The sequence below is a fragment of the Marmota marmota genome, unplaced genomic scaffold (genome assembly GCF_001458135.2).
Source record: "Marmota marmota marmota unplaced genomic scaffold, marMar, whole genome shotgun sequence".
Lineage (NCBI taxonomy): Eukaryota > Metazoa > Chordata > Mammalia > Rodentia > Sciuridae > Marmota > Marmota marmota.
Genome location: NW_026000037.1, coordinates 33,287,857 through 33,312,120, shown reverse-complemented (window position 1 = coordinate 33,312,120; position 24,264 = coordinate 33,287,857). Strand labels below are relative to the sequence as shown.

The 24,264-nt window shown below is 36.1% G+C and overlaps 1 protein-coding gene across 8 annotated transcripts in view; it reads left to right on the top strand.

The window, feature by feature from the left end:
- Gtdc1 (glycosyltransferase like domain containing 1) overlaps positions 1-24,264 on the top strand; it is a 369,992-nt gene that overhangs the window by 287,915 nt on the left and 57,813 nt on the right. For all 8 annotated transcript variants that reach the window (XR_007350910.1, XM_048812231.1, XM_048812234.1 and 5 more), the window contains one exon: positions 10,891-11,241. Coding sequence is in view for 7 of the 8 variants with exons in the window: in XM_048812231.1 (XP_048668188.1) it covers positions 10,891-11,241 (351 nt within the window). In the remaining variant the exon portion in view is untranslated. The remainder of the gene's footprint in view (positions 1-10,890; positions 11,242-24,264) is intronic.

The window sequence follows — 24,264 nt, the reverse complement described above, 5'->3', positions numbered from 1 at the left end:
GCAATGTAATCAGAACTTGAAGTGAATCAGTACTTGGTTTTATGGCATTTAATATGGAAGCAAAAAGTAAAGGTGATTGTACTGGAAGTTGGCTCTCCTGATAACTTAGGGTTATAGATAGGCATCAAAATTCCAGTCTTTTTTTTTTTTCCTTTTTAATTTACCTATTACTGCTTCAGAAATCTGGAAAATAATGTTGTAGAGTTCCTGGTTTATGGGTTTTTTTATTTTTATTTTCCTGGTTTATGAGTTTTAAGAAGGGAAAAGATGGAAACTTTGAGAAAAATGAAGATGTATAAGACGAAGAAAAGTACAAGGTAGGAAAAATTAATGTAAGAAAGAAATAACCTAAAAGGAGAAATATAAGAAATATGTTTGATTTATTAACATTGTGTCTTTTAGCAATTAATGTGCCTTTATGCATGAATACAAATCTTTGATTAGTTTACAAATGAAAGGCTATACTGTGAGAAGTGCCCACCTTAAATGGATGGCTGAAGTATAACTATAAGAAGTAACAAAAAATACATCTCAAAGTAGGTTCTGGCTTATGAAGTAGACTTCATTATGAAAGGGTTAAAATGTTGAGAGTCTCTTTAATAACACCGAAATATAATGAAGATCTTCATCATTATTATCAGTGATAAAAATAGTAGTCAGTATTAACTAGTTTTTATTATATGCCATGCAACATAGAACTTTAATTCTTTAAGACCATATTATCATTTCCATATAACAGAAAAGATTTTCTTTCCAAAGCAGATAAAAAAAAATGGCAGAACCCTAAATTTGAATCCTTGAGCCCTGCTTTTCTTTTTTTCTTTTTTCTTTTGTAATGGGGATTGAAGGAACCCAGGGGCACATTACCACTGAGCCACATGTTTTGTTTTGTTTTGTTTTGTTGTTGGTACCAGGGATTAAACCCAAGGGCACTTAACCACTGAGCCAAATCCCAGACTTTTTTATTTTTAATTTGGAGACAGGGTCTCACTAGGTTGCTTACAGCCTCACTAAGTTGTTGAGGCTGGCTTTAAACCTGTGATCCTCGTGTCTCAGCTCCCAAGAAGCTGCTGGAGTTACAGGTGTGCGCCACTACACCCAGCCCCAGTCCTTTCTATTTTCATTTTGAGGCTGGGTCTTCTTATATTGCTGAGGCCATCCCAAACTTCAATTCCCCTGCCCTCAGCCTCATGAGTTGCAGGGATTATAGGAATCTGCCACCATCTCTGACTCCTGCTTCACTCTTCATATAATTTTTTCCCATTAATAATACGATAGTCATTGGATTTGGTAGATGTTTGAGCCACCTTCTGTGAGAAGTCTAGGTTTGGCCTCGTCCTCATTGAATAGGGGAGAAAACTTGGGTCTAGAGAGATTAAGTGACTTTACCAAACTAATTTTTAGTAAAAATTGCTTTCCTAAAATTCAACTCTCTATTCTCTTCTATTTTAGTGGTTTTGTTGTTGTTGTTGTTTGTTTGTTTGTTTGTTTGTTTGTTTTTTAAGAAACATTTTGGCTTCAGAATAAAATTTGCAAACATTTTCTCCTTTTTATTCCCCAGATTCTTGCATCAGTTTAGATAATCAGCTTACTTTTGTCTTACTATAATCTCTGTTTTGTCACTACCAACATAGATGCAGTACCTGCTATTCCATTATTTTCCTGATACTTTTTTTGAGGACTTTTGACCCTTATTTTTTTCTACTATAGTATCTAGTAAAGTCATGCCATCCTCCAAAGGAGACTGTCTAGTTGGAAACACTGACCTAGGGGAATTCTCAAGTGTGTTTGGAAGGAAGAAAGTCATCCATTCTTCAGACCATACATTTTCCCATCCACATGATTGGAGACCATGTTAGAGTTGCATCAGTACTTTCTTAGTGCTATAGGAAATGCAAGTTTCCCAAAGTAGTGATAATACTTACTTTCTAAGAAAGTAGATGTACATGTGCTTCCCCCCCAACCCGTGTGGTGGTATTGGTATTAATATAAGAAAGAAATAACCTAAAAGGAGAACCCAGGGCCTTGTGCATGTTAAGCAAGTGCTCTGAGCTACAACCCCAACCCCTTTATATATATGCAAAACAGCTCCTTTCTCTTGCTTGAAAGAGATTGCTTCAAATCCATATTAGGGAAACTTTTTATCCCTATGTATGTACCATAGTTAAATTAAGTGAGGTGACTAGATAGATACATTTAAAACTTGGCTTCTGAATCTTAAATAGAAAAATGTGATGAGCAAATTATGAAGTTTGAAAAAAGTTTATTAGAGTGATAGAATCAGAAAATGCATCTTAATTTTAAAATGGTATGGATAATTTGCAATTTCAGGGTTTAGGAGACCAAAGTAAGCATTATGGAATGTCACTACACACATAGTAAAACCTTACAGCACAATCCCTTGCACATAGAAGGAGTTTAAATATTTGTTGAATGAATATTTTTGACTGATTGAACCCAGGGACTTACCACCACCTAAGTATGGATCTTACATAGAGGAGCAAAGGAATGAAAAGGCTGCAAAGAAACCCATGGTGACCGTGGGACATAGAGGGGTAACATGGGCAGTCAGAAAGTAGTGTAAGGACCTTAAGGAAATGGCCGTAGAGGCTGCTTAAAAGTGGATATAGAGGGCAGGGGATATAGCTCAGTTGATACAGTGCTTGCCTAGCATGCACAAGGCCCTGGGTTCAATACCCAGCACCACAGGGGGAAAAAAAGTGGATATAGAAAAATAGATTCCCTCTTTGCAGTTTAGCTATGGCTTTGCCTGACTGTGTCGAATTATTAGAGTAAAACATACATAAAACAGAGAGTTTAGTTATGGCCTTGGAGGGTTTGGGCAGGGGATGGTGGGAGTGGGAATTGTGAGAAGTGAATGTTACCAAGGGTGGCTCTAAGTTTGGTAAACATTTACTTTAGCAGTATGCAAGGTAGGTTGTTTTCATACATTCATGGATACTGTTTTTCTGTGTGGGAGGAGGACATCCTAATGGAATTTTATAAAATAAACTGTTCATATAAGTAGGCAGTAAAATTAGCAATGTATACAATCTAAAAACCTTTGAAATTAAGAGAGAATTGGGAACTAAAGCATAATTGTTTAAGATGAATAATACTAACCACATACACAGTGTTGCCAGAAGAGGTCATTTAAGCAAATGGTACAAATGAGGTTATCTGGAAAGTGTTAGATTTTTCAGAAATGTTGATGGAAAATAAAAATAAAAAAGAATAGGCTCATGGGAACAAACCATCATTTTCTTATGACAACCTGTGTATCCTAGTTGTTGAAAGGAGAGACACCATGAACTGATGAATTTTTAAAATGGAGGAGAGGAAGCCATAGCTTCTCTTTTTAAGGATCATCAATAGAAAACTCTGTCTTTACCTAAGTACCTCATCTCTGGCACAAGATATGGCTAATAAGGCCAGTCTGATAACCACAGATTTCTTTTCATTTTAGCATGCATTTCTCCGGCCAGTAAGTAGAGGTTTCCTTCCTAATTTTAACTGGAGCTAATTCCTATGGATCCTGTTTTCTTATCTTGTCACAAAAACTTAATTGTCTAAGGAAGACATGCTTGTCTAGTATTCTCTCACAGATTGCTGTTAACATTGCATGTTAGATTTGAAAATTTGTGCCATGGAGGCCAAATTTGTTTCAGGCACCAAACACTAAACATTGAAATGACACTGCCTAACCAGCCACAGTGGCATTGTATGTCTTTTCCTCCAAATCATTTGTGCTGGGTGCATGTAACTTGTGATTGGATCATCTATGACTTGAGTTATTCAAAAAATGCTTCGCCAGGGAGTTCTTATTGAAACTGCCTTCACAGGCGTGTGCCACCAGTTCAGTGAACCATCACCAGTGAGGAAGAGCATGAAGCTCTCCTCCAACCATCCAACCAAGCATTAGTCAATCTTTTTGTTTAATGTTTTCCAAATATCTTTTTGTTGAATGTTTTCCAAATATCTAGTTTTAATTATGATGGATTTCCTTGCTTGCAGTTCCTTTATTTTAGTAGTATGGCAGGAGGTATGGTGAGTGTATGCATATGCATTTGAATGTTATATCAAGATTTTTATTTTCATATTTTATAGGTTTATATAAATCTGCTTACCATATAATTGATATATTAGACACATGTGGTCTAACATGATTTTTTAATTATCTTTGCTATTTGCTTATGTGGCTGAATTCTAAAAATGTTAATTTTGCAATTAATTTCCAACACATTGTTTGGTAACAATGAATAGTTTTTGTTATAAATCACCCAAGGCCTTAGATCACTGAACTGGCTGAATGTGTCTTTCCAGTAAGTTTTAGAAACATTTATTTTTGATTCCTGTTTCATTTCTCCTTAAGTTGGTTTTTGTTCAGGAATCCATAGAAATCACTTTTTTAAAAAGTGACTTATATTTTTCTATCACCTATATTATCCTTCAACCATATCTTCTTCTGACTCTCCCCCCGACCCCCATGGATTTTCCTGATTTCTTTCAGACTTGTTTTTGTCTACTACTGTGTCACATTGGTGTATGGCCTCTGATTTGCATTCATTGTTTTCTCATGAGAATGCATTTTCCCATTCCTTCCTCCATGTCTGCCACACACAATGTGCCACCACCCATCTGCCCCATGCCTTTCATACCCTGGCTGTGCATCTCGTCCAATCTCAGGTAGCACTTCCCAAAGTATCCTTTATGGACACTCTAAGGTACCTTAGAGAGGTTTCATGTTCCATAAAATATTCAATAAATATTTATTAATGTACAGAAGCATGAATGAATGAGCATGTTTATGGTACACCATAGCATATACTTCAAAAAGTTCTATAATGAAGAATTGTAATTGCATGTAACCCAGCATTTTCTGCACTTGTTTTCCTAAAAAGCATTCTGTGGTACAATACCTACATGTGCCTGTGGAATTAGTGTTGCACAAAATACATCTTGCAGAACTCTGGCCTGAAAGATAACAATGCAGTGGTCACACTACATACTCCTCCCTGCATGAAACCTGAGCTCTTTCTAGACCAGCTGAGCTTCATAGGCTTCCTCTTTCCTTGCCTGCTCCATATACAGGAGACCAGTTTCCTTATTTCAGTTGCTCACACCCTCCTGTCTCTTCATTGACTCAGATATGAGATAACATTTGATCAACTACATTGCTCTCTTTCTCTTTAATCATCTGCCAATTTGCATCATTTTAAAATCACTTGCTGTCTTCCAAATCAGTTTTAAGAAGAAAGGTTATTGGTAATCTCCATCTTCTAGACTTTTATCCATGAGCATTTATTTATTCATTTATGTATGAGGTTCTGTAGGTTGAACCTACTATGCTAAGTGCTTAAAATCTCTCAGAAAGGCAATTGTGAACATGTATCCTGCGATGAATATATTTCGGCCATGGCATTCTCTTCAGCGACACCTTAATCAATGTGGATGTCTGGTTGTCTTTTCTTGCTTTAAAACCCAAGTGACTTCCTCTTAACTACCTCTGTTAATTGACCACATATAGTCTAGTCTCTCAACTTCAGCAGAAATAAGCTAAAGTGGTGAAGGAATTTTCTTACCATTTATCTTAGCATCATTTAAAACTTGTCTCAAATCTAGTATTTTCCTGGCTGATCTAATAAGCCATTTGGCCATTTCTATAAAGTCCAGCTCCAGATTTATGTGTGTGGACATTCAGGGGGTGGAATGGAATGATGTAAATGTAAGACAAGAAAACACTAGTCTAAGCTATGACTCTTTTCTCCCTGTGCTACTGGGATTGAACCTAGGGGTGCTCTACCACTGAACCACATGCCCCAGCCTTTTTTTTTTTTTCTCCCTTAAGACAAGGTCCTCAATCAGTTGGCCAGTCTAGCCTAGAACCTGCACCTCCTCCAATCTCAGGTAGCACTTTCCAAAGTATCCTTTATGGACACTCTTTGGAGAGGTTTCATGTGCCATAAATATTCAATAAATATTTATTGAATGTACAGAAGCAGGAGATTTAGCCTCCCAAGTAGCTAGGATAACAGGTGCGTGCCACTGTGCCTGGCCCAGCTGTGCCCTTAAACATTGCCAACACACTGCTGGGGGCTTGTGGAAGTATCTCTGGACCATTATTTGGGACCATCAGTTGTGAGGAAGCGTCTGAAAGGAAGCCTCTCCACCTGGCAGAAGGGAGCCTCTTTCTGTTTATTATATTGGCTATTGTTTGGAAAAAGTTGGAGGTGAGGTCTCCTGGGTAGTATTAGATTGGAAATGAATTTTGGTAATCAGAATGGTTCCAAAAGTTGAAACAGGTTCTAATAGTGCTTCCGAGAGGCTCAGAAACTGGAAGAGGTGCTCTAAGAATAAAATGGGCAGTAATGTTTCTTTAAGAAAAGTAGGGAATTGGTGAATGGCACAGGTGGCATTGTCCCTAAAAAGCAACCCACTGCTTTCCTTTCTCTTGTCACTCTATAATCCTTACTCCAGCCCTTTTCTCTTCTCATTAGCACACCCACCAGAGTTGGAGCTGGGGGAGACAGAAGTATTCAGACATGCGCCTACTGCATAGGCACTTCACTGAGTTAATGCCAGGACAGTGCTATCATTCTGTCCAGTTCTGTAGAAAAGCCAGCTTTCACCTCATCACTTAGGTGTGATTTTCTTTTTTAGCAGAGAACAGTTTATTGCCAAGCTTCTCTTAACTGTACATTATAAATAGTGTCTGATTAAAAATGTTCTGGATGGGTTAATTAGTGTGGTGACTATTATTAAGCAAACTGCTTGTTAGCATTATGCCTATTTGATCTTGGTATTGATGCGAAGTAATTGACCATAGAGCTACATTTAGAAAAGCCGAAATAAAGTTTTTTTGATTTCTATTATGGCAATAAATTGTTTATATTAAACATGTCTATGAAAATATGAGTTTCATGGAACAGAGGATCAGAATAGACTTTGTGTGGGATGTTGAATGAGGGTTGTTTTGTTTTTAGAAATATTAATACATTTGTCCAGCCTCCTTCAAGGCCAGTTCTATTGAAATAAAGTAACTAAATAAACTGCTTCGGTTTCCGTCTTCATTGTTGCTGTGGAGTATATGAAAACTGAAGTGTTTTTAACTTCCCACAACTAAAGGAGATATCCTGTTAGATTCAGCTAATTGCCTAAATACTTTTTTTTGGTGACAATCACTATAATAAGTAGAGTATTAAAGAAAAATATGAAAAGATACTATAAACAAGGGAAACATAGCTTGCAACTACCTTCTTTCAAGTACTGGATTGTTATCTATATTATTTATTGGTATTTTGTCCAGTCCATTATTAAGTTTCCCTAGCCGTACTATTTCCATAGGGAATTAATTCCATGGGCTAATAAATTATACCGTCAGGGAGTTTTTCTTGAAATTCAGCTTAAATTTTCCCATTCTTAATTTCATCTCATTACTCCTAGTTATACCCCCTTGTACCAGGCTAAGTAATTATTCTTTTTCCTTGGAGACTCCTATTATATACCCCTCTAGTTGTCACTTCACCAGGCTATTCATATTTAGCTCCTTTAATCTGTCCTCATAAATCAATTCTTCCATTGCCTTAATCATCATTATTGCTCTTCTAAGAACTCTCTAATTTTCAAACAGATCCAGTTCTCAGGTGCCCCCGATGGAATCAGCATTCACACAGTGTTCTGTTCTACAGACACCGTCTTCCTTTCCTCTTCAACAGGATCCAGAACCAAGGGGCATCAGTTTGCTGAGTGAAATCAGCACTTGCTCGTCAAACTTGGGGAGGATCTAAGTGGTGTTTTTCCTGTGGCCTACCTGCTTTCAAGGTTTATTCTGATTTTTTTCAATGTCATTGGATTTGTAAGCTGTTTTGATTCCTGTTCCTATTTATATTCCACATCCTTCCATGTCCTCATTCACTACTACCTATTAAGTCAGTCATCTGCAATCTGTGTTAACGTGGGATTCTCGTCATCCTTGAGAACACTTAGGAAACGTGTTGAATAAAAGCAGAGCTAAAAAGTAAAAAAAAAAAAAAAAAAGGCAGGGCTGTCACCTTGCCCACAGCTAGATTCCTTGTCAGTCTGCAGTTTCCATTGTTTACAACCCTTCAGCCAATCCCCGGTCTCTCTTAATTTGCAGTTTTGCTTATATGCTGTCCAGTACAAATGGATTTGTATGATGGGTCATGGTACTGCTTTCTAAAATGAAGATATGTTGTCTCACTGCCCATTGATTTTTTTTTTCATTGTGAATCCTTTGTGTACTAACTTTGTAATTTTGTTAAACATCCATTTTAAGCTTGCTTGGCATTCTTTATCTAACAAACAAATAAGTTACTTTGCTTGTTTCACATTGTTTTCCAGGTATGTACAGATGTTTCTTCTCTTACCATTTGTCCTGTTTGTTTGGCAGAAGGTGAAGGTGTTGTCATTGTCGGTTTTTTTGTTTTTGTTTTTGTTTTTGTTTTTTTTAATTTACTGTGGTAATTAATTAGAACTTGGGGAGGTTGTCTTTTTAGTTCTTCAGTGCCCCTTCCATATTTTCAGTATTTTTAATTTATTTCAGAAAGAAATCTCCCGTAATAATTTTGGACCTGTGATATCATAAACTGCAATCTGTAAATATCGATTTCATTTTTAATTTTTATTTTTTTATTAAGTCCAGGTCTCACTATATTGCCCAGATTAGCTTCAAACTCCTAGGCTCAAGGAATCCTCTTGACTCAGCCTCCCAAGTATCTAGGACTATGAGCATGCAGCCCCACATCCAATATTCTTCCCATTTTAAATTAAGAATTTATTATTTTATTATGGCATATTTAAGATTAGTGCCATTTTTGTATTTTATTTATCTGTATACAAGCATCTATTGCTGAGGGTTTGTATGTATTCAGATGATTTTTCTCCAACGATTTGAAATCAGAATAGATATTAAAAGTGTTTTATAAAACAAGCATGGAAACCCCCAGGCAAGGTTTCTGATTCTGGAATGCACATAGCATACTACATACAGCCAATGACTTTGTGTCCACCTCACCTGGTTCCACACTGTTCCCTAGTCTTACCCATCAGCAGTCCTTTCAGCCCTAGTTAACACCCTGTCCTCATCAACACAGTAACTGATCTCAGCTGGCATCTTCAACCCTATTTCTACCTGTATTCACCTTACTTCAGATGAACACCTGACATTCTACATCTTCCAACTGAAACTCTTTCTTTCTTTGCATCATTTTTCTCTTCTCCAGCTTTCAAGAAAGCTAGGTTTATTCTTTTACAAGACCCTACATTTCCCCATACATACCATTAACCACAAACATTACATTTTTTTACTTCCATCTTGCAAGGCTTTTCTTTCTCTTCCCCAAAAGAGAAAAGCTTCCTTCCCTAGAGATGTCCCCACAGTGAATATCCCTAAGTTCCCATATCCCATTTTAAAAAGTTCACCCTTGCCATCCCCACCCTTCTTGCCTTATTCCCTTTCTCTGACTCTCTTTCATATAAAACCCCTAATATCTTGAAGGGTTTCAGCCAATGCCACTCCACAGGGACTCCCCTGGAGTAGCCACATGATCTGGGACAGAATTCTTGCTGGAGTATGCTTCAAGGTTTTCACACACCTTTTTATACATTCTTTGAACGCTCTTGATTCATTCCCACAGTGTGATAATAACTCCCAAATTCTCTTGCAGCTTTTCCAAATGTTGCTTATTGGTCTCTTTTTATGGTTTTTCTTTCTGACCTGGCTGCTAAATGCACATATTCTCCTTGACTTCACTTAGCAACCCAAGAGAAGCAATCTCACCATGGGCCTGAGGGGCCTGGGTTGCCTGACCTGGCCTACCTCCCCAGGCTTCCAGCCCAGTCTTTTTAGGTTGCCTATTATTTCCAGAACAGTCATGTGCCTGCACATAATTTCCTTTAATCCCACTGTCCCCTCAATCCAGAACTTCCCCAATTTGCAAAATCCTTCAGTCAAATCCCTTTTAATCCTTTACTGACCCCCAACTCAGGATGAATCTCCTGTTCCCCTCAGGTTAAAAAAAAAAAAAATGAAGTGTCCATTGTGCATCTCGTGTGTTCCAACATAGGTTAGTTGGGTATTCACACATCTCTCTCCAACTCTGTTCATGCATTCTTGGTTTATTCCTCATTGTATGGAGATCCCTTTGAGATAGATCCTGTATTTGTTATGTATGACTCACAGATGTTAGGCTGTAGTAGAATTTTTAAGATTTCATTTTATTTACATTCTTTTATCAATAAGCAGATATTGAACTCTGAATCGAGACAAAGCATTCTGGAGGGATGCAGGAGAAATGATAATGGAAAAGATATTAGATATACTTCAAGAAATATCAGCCAGGATCAGTTTAATAGTATTTACTGTACAACAATAGTATTACCGTAATACTGTACAAGCACTGCACATTGTCTGGCCTCATAGGTGGTAAAGAATACAGAACAGTAATGTGAGCAGAAATGGCAAGAGTTAACCAAGGAAGTTTCCAACATTTATGTAGGACAATGAACAAGCAAGTTGAAACCCAGTGCTGAGCTATGTGGTGATTGGAAGACAAAAAATGAAAATCCAGAAAGAAGAGTGACGGAGGAGTAACAGTCTCTGTGATCTTGTATTTTATGTATGGGCAGTGTAGGTTTCATAGCCGCAGAAACTCTTTGGAAACCATTCAAATACAGTCTAGTTCAGTTTGAAACCTTTGAATCTTTTCTTGGTAGCACATACTTGTTGCTCTTTTTCTAAAAATTTTTTTATATTGGTTTTATCTTTTTCAGTTTTATACATAATCATCATGTCCTTACGGGAAGGTAAGGGACAAATCTTACTTTTTTTTTTTTTCACTAAAAGCATATTGCATTCCCTTTTTGTAACAGATTCATGCCCAAGCACAAAATAACCCATTTAAAGAGGATGCTCAGCCTTAAAGGAAATGGCGGTTCTGCTCCATCCATGGCCTGTCCTTCCCAACAGGAGCAAGGAGATTCTGAGAATTTATTGGAGAATTTTAATTCAGAGTATAATGAACACTTTGACCTTGATACTGTACAAGAAAACCTGGATGACTCATTGATGCAAGAGCCAGACTTGAGACAATCCAACTGGTCTGATGATTCAAGCTCTCATTGTGGGGAAAATGAACAAAATCTGACTCTTAATACCTGTGACACTCTGCGAGGAATTGATGATCAGCAGAGACCACTGCATATTGTTTGGCCTCATAGATGGTAAGTCAAGACATGCCAATTTAGTAAGTTGTAGAACTAGTAATAGAATATATATTTTGATGATTAACTTATTAATTCTCTGACTTTATACCTTTAGAAAAATCATTTTAATATAGTAGTACTAGTAATATAGTGACAACATGCTACTACTCAAGATCTTTACATTAATGATTGTGTGTTTAGATTAAATTTGAATTACAGACAATTGTTTGCAATGATTTGCTCAACTAACAATAGTAGTCAGACACTTCTAGGAAATTGAATTTTGTTCAAGAAGTTTCAAAGTATCAACATATAAGAATAGCATACCATTTTATATAAACCCACACGCAACATTGTCACAGCACTGTTTCATTTGTATACATTGATAAAGCAGTATTACTGTTAAGACACGAACAATTTCCATTATTTACCACTACTTTGACCAGTTTCAACTGGATGGCTTTGTTTTACTTGTCATAATAAATCAGTACACTTGAAACAGTTTCCTTTCTTCCAAATGCTTCTGTATTTTGCTAAGCAAAATACTGTCTTTCCGAATCTTTTCTAAACAGAGGAAAATCAACTGCAACATATAATCCCACCAAATATAAACTCATAAACTTAACCATGGCTTCTATAAATTAGGATTTAAGGAGGTAAAATGTCCTGATAATCTTCTGGTATTAGGCATGAACATTTTAATCTAGTTTTTATTCCTCCCAGTTAGTTTAATCTGCGTGTGGCCTGATTAGAGTTCACTTCCCCCACAGATTATGGTCTCTTTATTGCAGCGTTGCTGGGCTGATCATTAGGTCCGATTTTCTGAGAGCAACTGTTTGCAGGTGAATTAATAAGCACAGCACACCGGCCGGCCAAAGCGCCTTTGCCGAGGATTTGACTTCCAGCACATTAAAACTCCAGAAGCTCTCCCAGTTGATCTGCAGCATCTGGTACCTAAAGGGATTTTTGTCTTTGATTCTAAATGTATGAACATAAAATTTAGGCATTGAAAGTTGATGTGGAATGAGTTTTTGGATTTGTTTTTTTCCTCATCACACTTCCCGCATACCCCCTCTCAGGGAATAACGTTTATTTGGAAATCATATTTTACTTAGAATGTAACAGTGTTCTGTATTCTTTTGTGTTAGTTTAAAATGCACTGGGTGTGGATGAGATTAACCTGTTTCAAGGTAAAATACATGACCTCATTTACTTCCTTCAGAACAGCCTGTTCTTTTATTACACCAATCTTTAGTTGTCTCTGAAAAGAATATTTTTTTGCAAGAAAATCAGTTCTAAAAAGTTTGGTTCTGGATTGTCATAAAAAATGCTAAATTAAATAATTTCTAGACTGCTTTTACAAAACAGCAATATAGAGGAAAGAGTGAGAGAACCATGTTATTCAATACTTTGCACAAAATAAGACAGAGCTATGTTAATAAAATTAACAATATTAAATTGAATAATTCCCTCTCTTCCTTTGTGTATTTTTGCTTTAATTTAATTTAATTGCCTAAAGTTAGTTGCTTAAAGAGATGCAGCATTATGTTTGTGCACATTCTTATTGTTAAAGCTAAATTATTTTTAATTTGGAGAAGAGGGAAAAAAGCCGCATCAGCAAGAGTAAATGCCAAAATATAAAAGTAACACATTCATCCTTACGGGTAATATAGTAGAACATTGGAAACTTGGAGGTTGCCAGACACATAGCTAACATTAGGGCTAATTTTGAAAATCTAGCGTGCAGTCAATTTTACTGATGCCTGGGGACATACAAGGTAGAAGCTGACAAGAGAACTAATTTTGTTTGGGTTATTTACTGCTATGCATCATCCGCAGGTTCCCGCCTGACACACAGCTATATGAAGGGGGATATTATCACACACTAAAAATTTATGTTGACATTCGATATTTGTTCAATATGTCAGCAGTATTACTTTCATAATCAAAAGAGTAAGAAAAAGAGAAAAGAAAAGCACTTTATGCTCATATAGATATATCTTTTTAATAACAGTCTATAAGGTTAATATAGTTTACCTTTGAGAGTATACAATGAAAACAAGCAGGGTTAGGAGGGGAAATGACAGAAAGCATCAACCCGAGCTGTTTGTTTGCCATTACCTAAGCGAGCCATGTCAGCTCTCTGGCCCGCGTCTGATAGCTATTTGTTGTACAGAGAGCACAGCATAAAAAAAATATCAAACTCTTAATACTATTGTGTGCCCATAACCATCTGTCACTGCTAGCCTGGAGATGAGAGGAAGATTACGAGGAATAAACACTGAGCCGCGGAGCATTGGTAAAGCCTTCGGGCAAAAAACTCTTGTGGGGACATCAAAGACATTCTAATTCCGAGGCAGTCAAGGATTACAGTGTGTAACCTGTGCTGACAACAGATAAATGACTGGCAATATTGTGCCAGAGCTGTTGGGTCCTGCATGGAGTACTGATGATGATGATGATGATGTTATCTTGCAGAATGGACTCTGCTGGGATAATTTTATGATAAAACACTTTTTTCAAATGCCACTGGGTCTAGGCAGACATTTACTAGCTACAGGGGTAGCAATCAGTTTCTTCAAAATTTACTGTTCTAAGCCCATTAGAGTTCCAGCGCAGCAAGACTCTTCAATGAAAATCTAAAATGCCTATATTTTCTTTAGGAGAATATATGCAAATGTTGGGAGCTGAACTCCTACCCTTTAGTGGTAGATGCCTTATCATCTGATTTATGTAAATTTGCTCATAAAAATACAGTTTATTTTTAATTGGTGAATATGAATTAGAAAATTAAGATTCTGGTTCAGCATTCATCAAACATCCCCAGCTACAAGCACACATTTATTTAGACCCCTGATTGTATGGGTAGAAATCATAACACTGACCAGTCAATGTGAATCGTATTCTAAAGGAAACCAGGGTTTCCACTGGAAGGACCAAGGTTTTGACTCATCTGCAAAAGGACGAGTTTGAGCCTTCTGTTTTTCATTTTGTTGTCAGTACTCCAAGTGATTTCACCTGCTTGAAGGGGGCTTTTCTTTGGAGTTGCCTGTAGGAAGCTCTTCAGTCTGTTGCGAGTTTGCCTTGGCCATGCACATTTTCCAGAGAGAAGGTGTTTTGGGGGCAGGAGAAAGCATCAATGGTTGTTTCCCTTGTAAACATAAAGGAGACATAGACACTGGAAAGGGCAACAGGGTTGTAAGACTCTGTCATTACCAACGCCTAACAAAACAAAAATAAAACCTTCCTCCTTATCATAAAAAATATGCCCATGATATCATACAGTTGTGGTAGCCAACTCTAAAAATGAAGTGATGCTGACCTCATTGTGTTAGTTCCACACTGGGATCATGAATGGCCTAAAATATAGTGTTACCCTCTAACATATCTTGTACTAAGTCAACCAAATGTAGAGCCTCCTTGCTAGGATATGTATCAAAATCAAATGTGACATTTTCTAGAAGATACATTCTGGCTTTAAATCTGTGTTAAAATGTCTGTGCATGAGAACAGGCCCTTAAATGCAAGGCTTGCCCCCTCTCTTCAGTCTTTCTGAATCTGAGCTTGTCAAGGATTATAGTGTGCAACCTCTGCTGACAGTAGATAAATAACTGACAGCATTTTAGCAGAGTTGCTGGGTTCTCTGCAGAGTAATTTGTTTTCTCCTTTCTACCCAGTCTTTAATGTTTTGTTCTAAACATCTACAGCAAAGCACGCTTAATAGAAATGACTTATAGGGAAAGACCTGTAAAAACTCCACTGCAATTTGCAGTACTTATTTTTTTAACTATTTTCTTTCCAAATGTTACACAAACACTGTAACATTGCAGCGGTTTCCAACTTTTATGTAAATGTTCTCTGAAGTGTAATGGTCACAGAGACACACTGCTGGAGGGACAGAGAACACAAGCTTAGAAGGCATCGAAAGCTCATACTCTCAAAGCCCTTGTTCTCAAACCATTTTCATCTCAAAACCCTCCTCACACTTCTAAAACTTGGTGGGACACCTAAGGGTTCTTGTTATTGGTATTGTAACTATTAATATTCACTGTATTAGGAATTAATATTAGGAAAAAGTTTTAAAATCTACATTAAATCATTTTTTTTAAAAAAAACAATAATCAACTAAGTACATGGTAATGTAAAAAGTGAATTTTTATGAAAATAACTGTTTTCCAAATCAAAATCTAATACTGCAAAGAGTGATCTTATCATACATTTATGTAAATCTAATGCCTAAGTGGAAGATAATCGAATTCTTCCATCTCTTTAGGTATTCAATCTATTGTAATATGTTGTTTTGATAGAAATTTATGGAGAAATCCTCCTCTCAAAAAGATGTCTTTGGAAAAGAGAATGTTTTAATGACCTATTCTTGTACTGTTGATATTCTTCTTTGAAATGACACAAGAAAAGGTTAGTCACAATGTGGAGTCTGAGACCACGCAATGAGTTCTTCATGCTCTGCTACTTGCAGTTTGAATGGATTTTGTGGCATCATGCATTGGTCATTCAAAGAATATAGGCTTCCTCAATAATGCAGATCTTTCAAAAACACAATTCATTATACAGTTTCAAAAACTCACATTTGTTAACATCACCAAAAATGTCTCATAAGAGACATTTTTGAGTCTTGGGAATCTATTAAGCTCATAGTATAGATACAATTTTTCAAAAATTCTAATGGTCACTTAGAAGCTTGAATTTATAATTACAGCAAGTATATTAGTTGTTTTCCTTGAAGTAGTAATAGATTCACATTGTTCATATTTGAGAAAATGTCTGCCAAATTTTCTAGTGTGATTAACATAGTTTTAGTTCTTTCAATTAAACTCAGTATTTCATGGAAAAGGCCAGTAGTTTAACTCAGAGTACTAACAATTGTACAATACTTTTCCTCAGGAGAGCCCATATTGTATCTTGGTGTACAGTAAAAGTGCATTATATGTATTTCAAATTTTATCACAGAGACTATTAAAAGACATCTAACAAAAGGTTGAATTTTATGAAATTAATAATTTTTCCCACTTCTTCAAGGACATTCTTAAGTGAAACAGATGTGTTCCTTTTCTTTTTTTCTCTTTTACAGAGGGTTCAGGTATTGAAGAATCCGGTGTCTTCTGGTTCAGTTTGCTGCCATTGCCTTTAATTGTGCTGAGACTACTGGAGTTTTACCCATCAATGCTTTTGCACTCTCAGGGCATGTGTCAAAACAATGAAAAGGGCAAATTACATCTTAGTATTAGACTACTCTTTGCAAACCAATATCACATGTGACTGATAGTCACATACATACAAATATGGGGGCTCAGGTTGTGGCTCAGTGGTAGAGTGCTTGCCTAGCATATGTGAGGCACTGAATTCGATTCTCAGCACCACATATAAATAAATAAAATAAAGGTCCATTGACAACTAAAAAGATGTATTTAAAAAAAATAAATATGGCTGTCACTCGCCATTGGAAGTGCCTAATTTTTAGTGCTAGAGTCTAAATATTTCATTTTCTGAATGTTAAAATATTATATTGTATTTCAATTTTTTATTTAGCAGTTGGTTGCAAACAAGCCATCATCATATATAAGAAAACTTTCTCAGACCAAACAGAATTAGCTTTTATGTGGGTTAGGTAGTTAGAAAACCACAGGGTAGAGGTCTATGATCTCTGAAATTCTGTTCTGGTCTTGAAAACCCTGGAAGTGGCCCCTATGGAGGTGTGTATTCTGGTTAAGAAAGATTAGAAAGGAATGGGCTATGTGGCATGTTAAGAATTTTGAAATTACTAGAGTAGCTACATTTAGGAGTTCTACCATGAACCTCTTCACTTGGACTATGGGGAAATTGTCAGAGCTTTTCACTTTAAATTGAATGACTTTTTATGATCTCTATGGTATTTGCAGCATTTTCCAAATAATGTTGATAAATTGATTTATGTGAAGTTGATTACAGTTAAGAATATAAATCTGGAAAGGACAGAGTCCAGTCATTGAGAAATAAAAACAGATTTGAACACACTTAGGTGAGTCACTGGAGAGAAACATGTACCTTAATATTGAAAGAATCTGACATCTATATTTTTAGAAACTTTCTAAATAAAAATAAGTGATATAAAATGGAAAATTGTGCTTTAATGCTTGGTAGTTAAACAAATTGCCTTTTTTCATTCTTTGACTCACTGAGGTTTAAAAATACACTTTGGGGAAAAAAAGAATGATGACTGCCTTCTGCAAAGATGCATGTTAGAGGGTTGGAATCTGTTTTTCAGGTCAAAGCAAAGTTACCTTGGTCTTCTCATTGCCGAGATACCATCAGAAAAGTTTGATGGGTAGTCAAATCTTACAGGTTTTACTGGTCATTTGCTTATAATAGAATAATTTTGGATTGAATAATTTTGGATATCAGTCTTCAGGTGCCATGCCAAGACAGGAACAGAAAGTCAAAGTGCTAGTATTTGTACACTAATATTCTGTGCTCTATTTTAGTGTTTTGTATAAATCTGTTTATCTGAAAGAAAAATAAAGGTCCTCACAGAATCATAGTTCTGGGAACAATGGTCATTGGTCTGGCTACCTGCCTTTCAGTGCATGCCACTAAAGACCTGTGCACATCCATCTTACTTGTTCTGACCTCTAAATAAAGATGATTCCATAGATGTTTCTTTAGGAGCACAAGCCATTTTCACAGTTACATAATCTTTCATGTAAATAATCACTGCCCTCTAGCCACTTTTAATACAAAATGGCTAGCTTTGAGATTTACTAGGCATAGTGACTAAGAGCTCTTTGAAAGGGATCATCTAACCAGTTCTCTTTTTAACCATCAATTGGTCAAAGTTCACATGAATAATCAGATTCTAATTCATTATAATCATTCCCAATTCAATCAGTTTTCTGCAGTTATATTCTCTTGCCTAGAGTTCTTTGGGAAAGTTTTGTTTGTTTGCTCATTTGTTTGATTTTGTACATAAAGAATTACAAATGAGCTCTGGCATTTGAAAAACAAAATGCTCTCTAGAGAACTGTACTAGAATCTTTGAAAAAAATGTAATCAGATACCCAACTCAAATTAACCAGGTGCTGTATGATCTACTAGTTTTATTTTGTCCTCTAAAATAGCACTATTAAATGAATTTATGGGACTCTTACAGAATTTTGACTAAGTTTTAGGAAAATAAGTACTAAAAAATTCATAGCCATTTTTTTTTTTTTTAAATAGCCTTACCCAAATACCATTTATAATTTCCACTACAGCACTTTTGGGTTTCTTGCCATTTTCCAAATAATTGAACATGTAAAAAAAATAAATACGTATTCAACATTTAGGTTCTCACTGCCTCTTGAGGTGTTTTTAACACTAGCACACTATGTCATAAGCATCTTCTACCTGTCATGAGGCTGTTATCTCTAGAATATCATAAACTAAAGCTCTTGTTACCTTTCTTGACTGTGGTGTTTAAAACATTCTCTAATCTTGACTGCCTTCATAAACAATTACTGCAAAAGAAGGTATTTGAATTTAAGATGCTTATGACAATCATTTTCAACCATTTAAGACCCCTGTCTCTTTTCTGACACCGTTCTTTTGATCATATTATTTTACCAGACTTTACTTAATATCACAGATGAGGGGCAGATGAGTTAGAAGTAGATAGTCACTGATATGGATGGGTGTGTAGATATATGGATGGATGGGTATGTCAATTTATTTATTTGTTACACATATTTATGTCCCGTACATTTAACGTGTGTATGTTAAAATGGATTTTTCTGTTTAGCTTTTCTCCACACCATCCCAGTTGACCTTTCTATAATTAACCCACTCTTTCCTCTCAGGACTAATGTCCCTCCTGTTGCTCTTTTTTATTTTTGTCCTGGAGATTTGATCCAGGGACACTTCACCACTGAGCTACATTCCCAATGCCCAGCTCTTTTTATTTTATTTTATTTTTTATTTTGAGAAAGGGTCTCACTAAGTTGCTTAGGGCCTCACTAAGTTGATGAGGGTGGCTTTAAACTTATGATCCTCCTGTCTCAAACTCCTAAGTTGCTGGGACTACAGACATCCACTACCACCCCCGCCCCTCGTGGTTATTTTCTATCTTTGCATGGTGGCTGTTACTCTTACATTTATGCACAGATTCCCTGAAACATTTTTTTCTTCCTCATACATCTGCCCTTATTTAAATTCCAGTGATGTGTGAATCCCCTGACTGTGAGTTTGCATGCAGCAAGGGCACTGTGCTGTCCAGTGCACCCCATAAACATGTAACAGAGTTTGCACTTTCCACATGCCTCCTAGCCATACTCATTTCATGTTTTAAATGATGTCAGTTGTTTTAGGTCCGAAGGTCCTCTAGGATAGAGGCAAAAACATTTTTATTTTATTTGGACAGGGAGCAGGTTTCAATAGCATCTAGCCAGACTACCTGGCATGTGGAGATAATTTGTCAATGTTTCTTGATGTTAACAATGATGAGTTACGGGGTGGTTGATTATCACCTGTTCAATGAGTCCAGCTGAGGACAATAGAAACATAAAGGGGTTAAATTTCCAAAATTACAGGTAGAAGTGATCAGCATTGCTTTTTTAGAAAACCTATGGTTCTTTTTAGTTTCTTATAAAATGCCTTTAAAATAGCAGTTGCAAATACAAATCGTTCTTTGGGAAAATCAGACAATTCATTTTAACAGAAGGACAGAAGTATTTGAAAGGGAGAAAGGCTCAAACTGGTTAAAACCAAAGTAATTTCCATTATTGAAAAAATAAATTCAGAAGGGAAGATCCCTGTAGATTTTTTTTTTTTCTGGTGCTCAGGATTGAATGCAGGGCCTTGTGCATGTGAGGCAAGCATTCTACCAACTGAGCTATATCCCCAGCCCTCTGTAGATTATTTTTTCACCTACTTCATCATAATGCAGAAGTTAAATAATTTTAAAGCAATCTATTGACATCACTCTTTAAACTCTTACTTAAAATATCAAGTGAATGGGATTCTATGGTTTTTATAGGCTACCCAGTCTAAGGTTCGATGACCAGATTTTTTCTTTCTTTTAAATCAGTCAATGACACCAAAGAATTCCAAGGTAGAATAGCAATAACTATTATAAATTATGTAAGGTTTTCTTTTTCCTTCGTATCATCTTTATTGGGTATGCAGCTAATTAGCTATTTCAGCACTATTCGGGCTAGCATCATTTGTTGGTTAAACAAAAGAGGGGAAAATTCAGAAACACAAAGAGGCGAAATGTTTGAGATTTGTTCTTACTCAGATGTATCCCTCATAGTGCCTATCTCCTGTTGAAGGAAATAATTTATCGTGATCTTAGTCAAAAGCATTTCTGTCTTTGCTGTCCTTTTTCATTAATTTAGATATGTTTCTAAGATGAGAAATGATGTTACTTCTAATTATGGTTACATGTAGTTAATTTCCTTCTTTTTTACTAAGCTTGGTGTGAAAGGCAGTTTCCTCCCAAAGAGGCGGGGGGAGCTGGTTACTGGGAGGGGAGAATACTGATAGAGCTGATCTTCCTGTTGCCTTAGCAACAGATTTATTTATTAGGGGTTGAAATGACATGAGTTAATATACCGCATACCTGCTGATCGGCAAACTCCCCTATTTCAGCTGCAGTTGACAATTAAGTCCTGGACAGCTACAGCCAGGGGTTAATGTTCCTCATTAGGAGAACTAGGTCATTACTGGGAAATCAAGGCACTTAAGGCAGCATGGGTAAAATACAAAATTCAGCATCTAGACGGGTGAGGCTTTTTTATGTTAATTAACCTTATTTTCCTAGGTTTAAAAAAATCTTATATGCACATGTCAGTGGATCAATTAATTGAAAAAAGAGCTAGTTTACTCTCTGAGTTGTCTTCATTTCCTTTGCAAGGATTTCATTATTTTATGGAAAATTCTTATGTCTATATGATGAGTAAAAAGGGTATTAAAATTAAGAAGGGAATCATCATGGAAATCAGCTTTACCACAAGGGAATGAGCAAATAAAAGCCTTGGAAATGAAAATAAATAAGCTTTTCTAATACCTCACCTAAGGAGCAGAATATAAGCCCATCAGAGCTGAGAGATATTTAGAAGTACTTCTTTGCTTCTTTATTAAGCAGTTACATAGCTATTTGACCTTCAGAAACTGAAACTTTAGAAAAGTGACTCCAAGTGGTTTGTAAACATTCTATTTGCAGAAAGCCGTGTAGCAGTTTAACAAACAATAACTTTCTAGTTCATAATTGGCTTTTTTAAATACCAATAAAATTAGATACATTAGTTGAAAGTTTTTATTAAAATGTCTGAGTGGGTGTTTTTTCACTTGATAAGTTCATAAATAATGTATCAAGTCCCTTCTGAAAGCTTTGTTTTCTTATTTCTTTAAAGAGCCTTTATGTTGAAATGGGGGTATTTACAGAGTAGAAAAAGATTTATTGCCCAGAATCCTATTTTATCTTCATTACTGTACTGTCTCCATTGAAACCACATCTTATCAATTCTTTCGTTTCTGGAACTTTCTATGTGGACACAGACAAAAGCAACAAGGTACTTTTCCTAATTTTATTCCCTAAAACACTATGCCTTTTCAACTGAAAAACCAAAATCATCATAATACTCCTCTCTCCCACTCACATGCTGTAAACACATCTTATTAACTGAAGGATAATTGATTGAGTCCCAAAAACTTAATGTAGAACTCGTGTCATCTTCTTCCGAACCAAAAGAAATGTGTGACTCACCTTTAACTTATCAGCTCTCTGTGATTCAATGGATTATTTTTCACTCACCAAAAATCATTTTTCGATTCATAAGTGAAACCAGGTGCTCAACTTCTTTAGGAAATGCTACTCTAGAAAACCTGTTGGTATATATATATATATATATAGCCATTTATCTTCTGATTGAACATAAACTCACTTTTCTAGGTGGCACTTCTCAAGGCTGCTGCTTTCAATACAGTATTTGCACTCTGAAATTATATACGATCCTTATACTACTGCCCCTCTTCATCTAGCATGTTCAGTCTTTGGTTTTACCGAAAACGTTTTTAAAGGAGAAATTGTTTCTCCAACTTCAGAATCACTTCCCAGGAGCCAGAGTTCTAGAAAAATAAAGTACAGAAATGATCATGAGCTGTTGCCCAACATTCCTTTTCTTTTCTTGGGAACAAAGTTGGACCATGTATTTCAGCTTGTACTGTATAGGGTGGCTACCTGACTGGACCTATAGCCAGAAGTGATGGGGGCCACTGCCAGGCCAAATCCATTAAAATGTCTCACCCACATTCTCCCAGGCTCCTCTTCCCTTCTGGCTGGACAGACATAGAATCACTTCTTGGGGATGACAGTGCCACCTTGGCTTAGAACTTTGGATGACCCCATAGAAGAAAATCGCCCTTCTAATCTAAGCCTGTCTAGCACTTTCGTGGTTCCTACATGTTTTTTATATCCATTTAATGTTGTGAGCGTAGTGGATGCAGAAAGCTATAGTAGTGCACACACATGGTAGTAGTGGGTAGTAGCAGTAAAAAACCTAAGAAGTGGTCAGGATCTATTTTGCAGATTTTGACCTAAGTAGGTAAATGAAAGTGCTATTCACTGAGTTGGGAAGCCCTTGGGGAGGAAAAGGTTTTAAAAGTTTGCATTTAGACATATTAAGTTAGAGATATCTTTTAGATTTGCAAGTGATTTTAAGTTGGAAGCTCATATACAAGTCTGTCATTCAGATGAGCAGTCAGGGCTGAATATAGAAACTTCTGACTTATCAGCATGAATATGTTCAACTCCTTTAAAGAATTTTTAACGTATATCGGATTTTAAATCTCATGAATTGCATTTTAAGCTTCCTGGTTTTAAACATTAAATTTTTACTAATTCTGTGGGCAGCAGTTGAGGCTTACTTACACTCACAGCACAGTAGTATCTGGTCTCTATCTAAGTCCTGGCTGTGAATTACCAAGTTTGTGCCTGCAGACAGGATACCTGCTCTCTAACTTCAGTTTTCTTCTTTGTGTGATGGAAACCATGTTATCTACATTATAGGATTATTCTGAGGATTAAAGAAGATGAAACATGTAAATGAGTTAGCACAGTTCCTGGCAGAGAATAAGCACCTCATAAAGAAACATTGACTATTATTATTAGTAAATAATACAGAGTACTTTGTTAGCTCACAGAGACTGTTGCTTTTACCCACTTCTCTTATTGGTTAAAATCAATTTTTTTTTCTTAACTCATCTAGGAAAAGAAAAGAAATGAAACAGCTAAATAAAGTCGTCTTTTTTCGTCTTCATTTTCAGCCTACCCAAAACAAGTACATACTGTACAGAAAAATGGAATTAAACTACAGAGCAAACACTTCTAAGGAGCAGCATCTGCCTTGTAAATGAAGTCTATAAAAGGCTACCAAATGTCCCTTCACATTTTTATGATTGTTAGAGTATTACTAAACCTGGATGGAATTTTTTTTAAGCTCTTACATCAAGCACCCACACTGTCAATATCACAAATTATTTCCGTTTTTAACAAGATGGCTGCCATGTGCCTTTTCTTAAAAATTGCAAAGCCTTTATAGCAAGAAAACAAATAACCTGATTTTTTAAAATGGGTGACCTCTATAGTCATTTATCAGAATAAGACATACCCAGAGCCAAGAGATCAATAATCTTTAGGAAAATACAAATCAAAACCAAAATAAGATATCACTGCACCCTAGTTTGAATGGTCATTAAAAAGAAGAAGGTATTCATTGGTAAGGGTGTGAAGAAAAGAGGACTCTTATATGTTGTTGGGGGGAATGTAAATTAGTACAGCTGCTATGGAAAACAGTATGGAGGTTCCTCAAAAACTTAAAAATGGAACTACCATATGATCCAGGAATTCCATGACTGGGTATATATCCAAAGAAAATGATATGCTATTCTATTCATAATATCCAAGATATAGAATTAGCCTGCATGTTCATTAGTGGATGAACGGATAGAGAAAATGTAATTTTATATATATATATATATATATATATATATATATATATATATATATTGTTT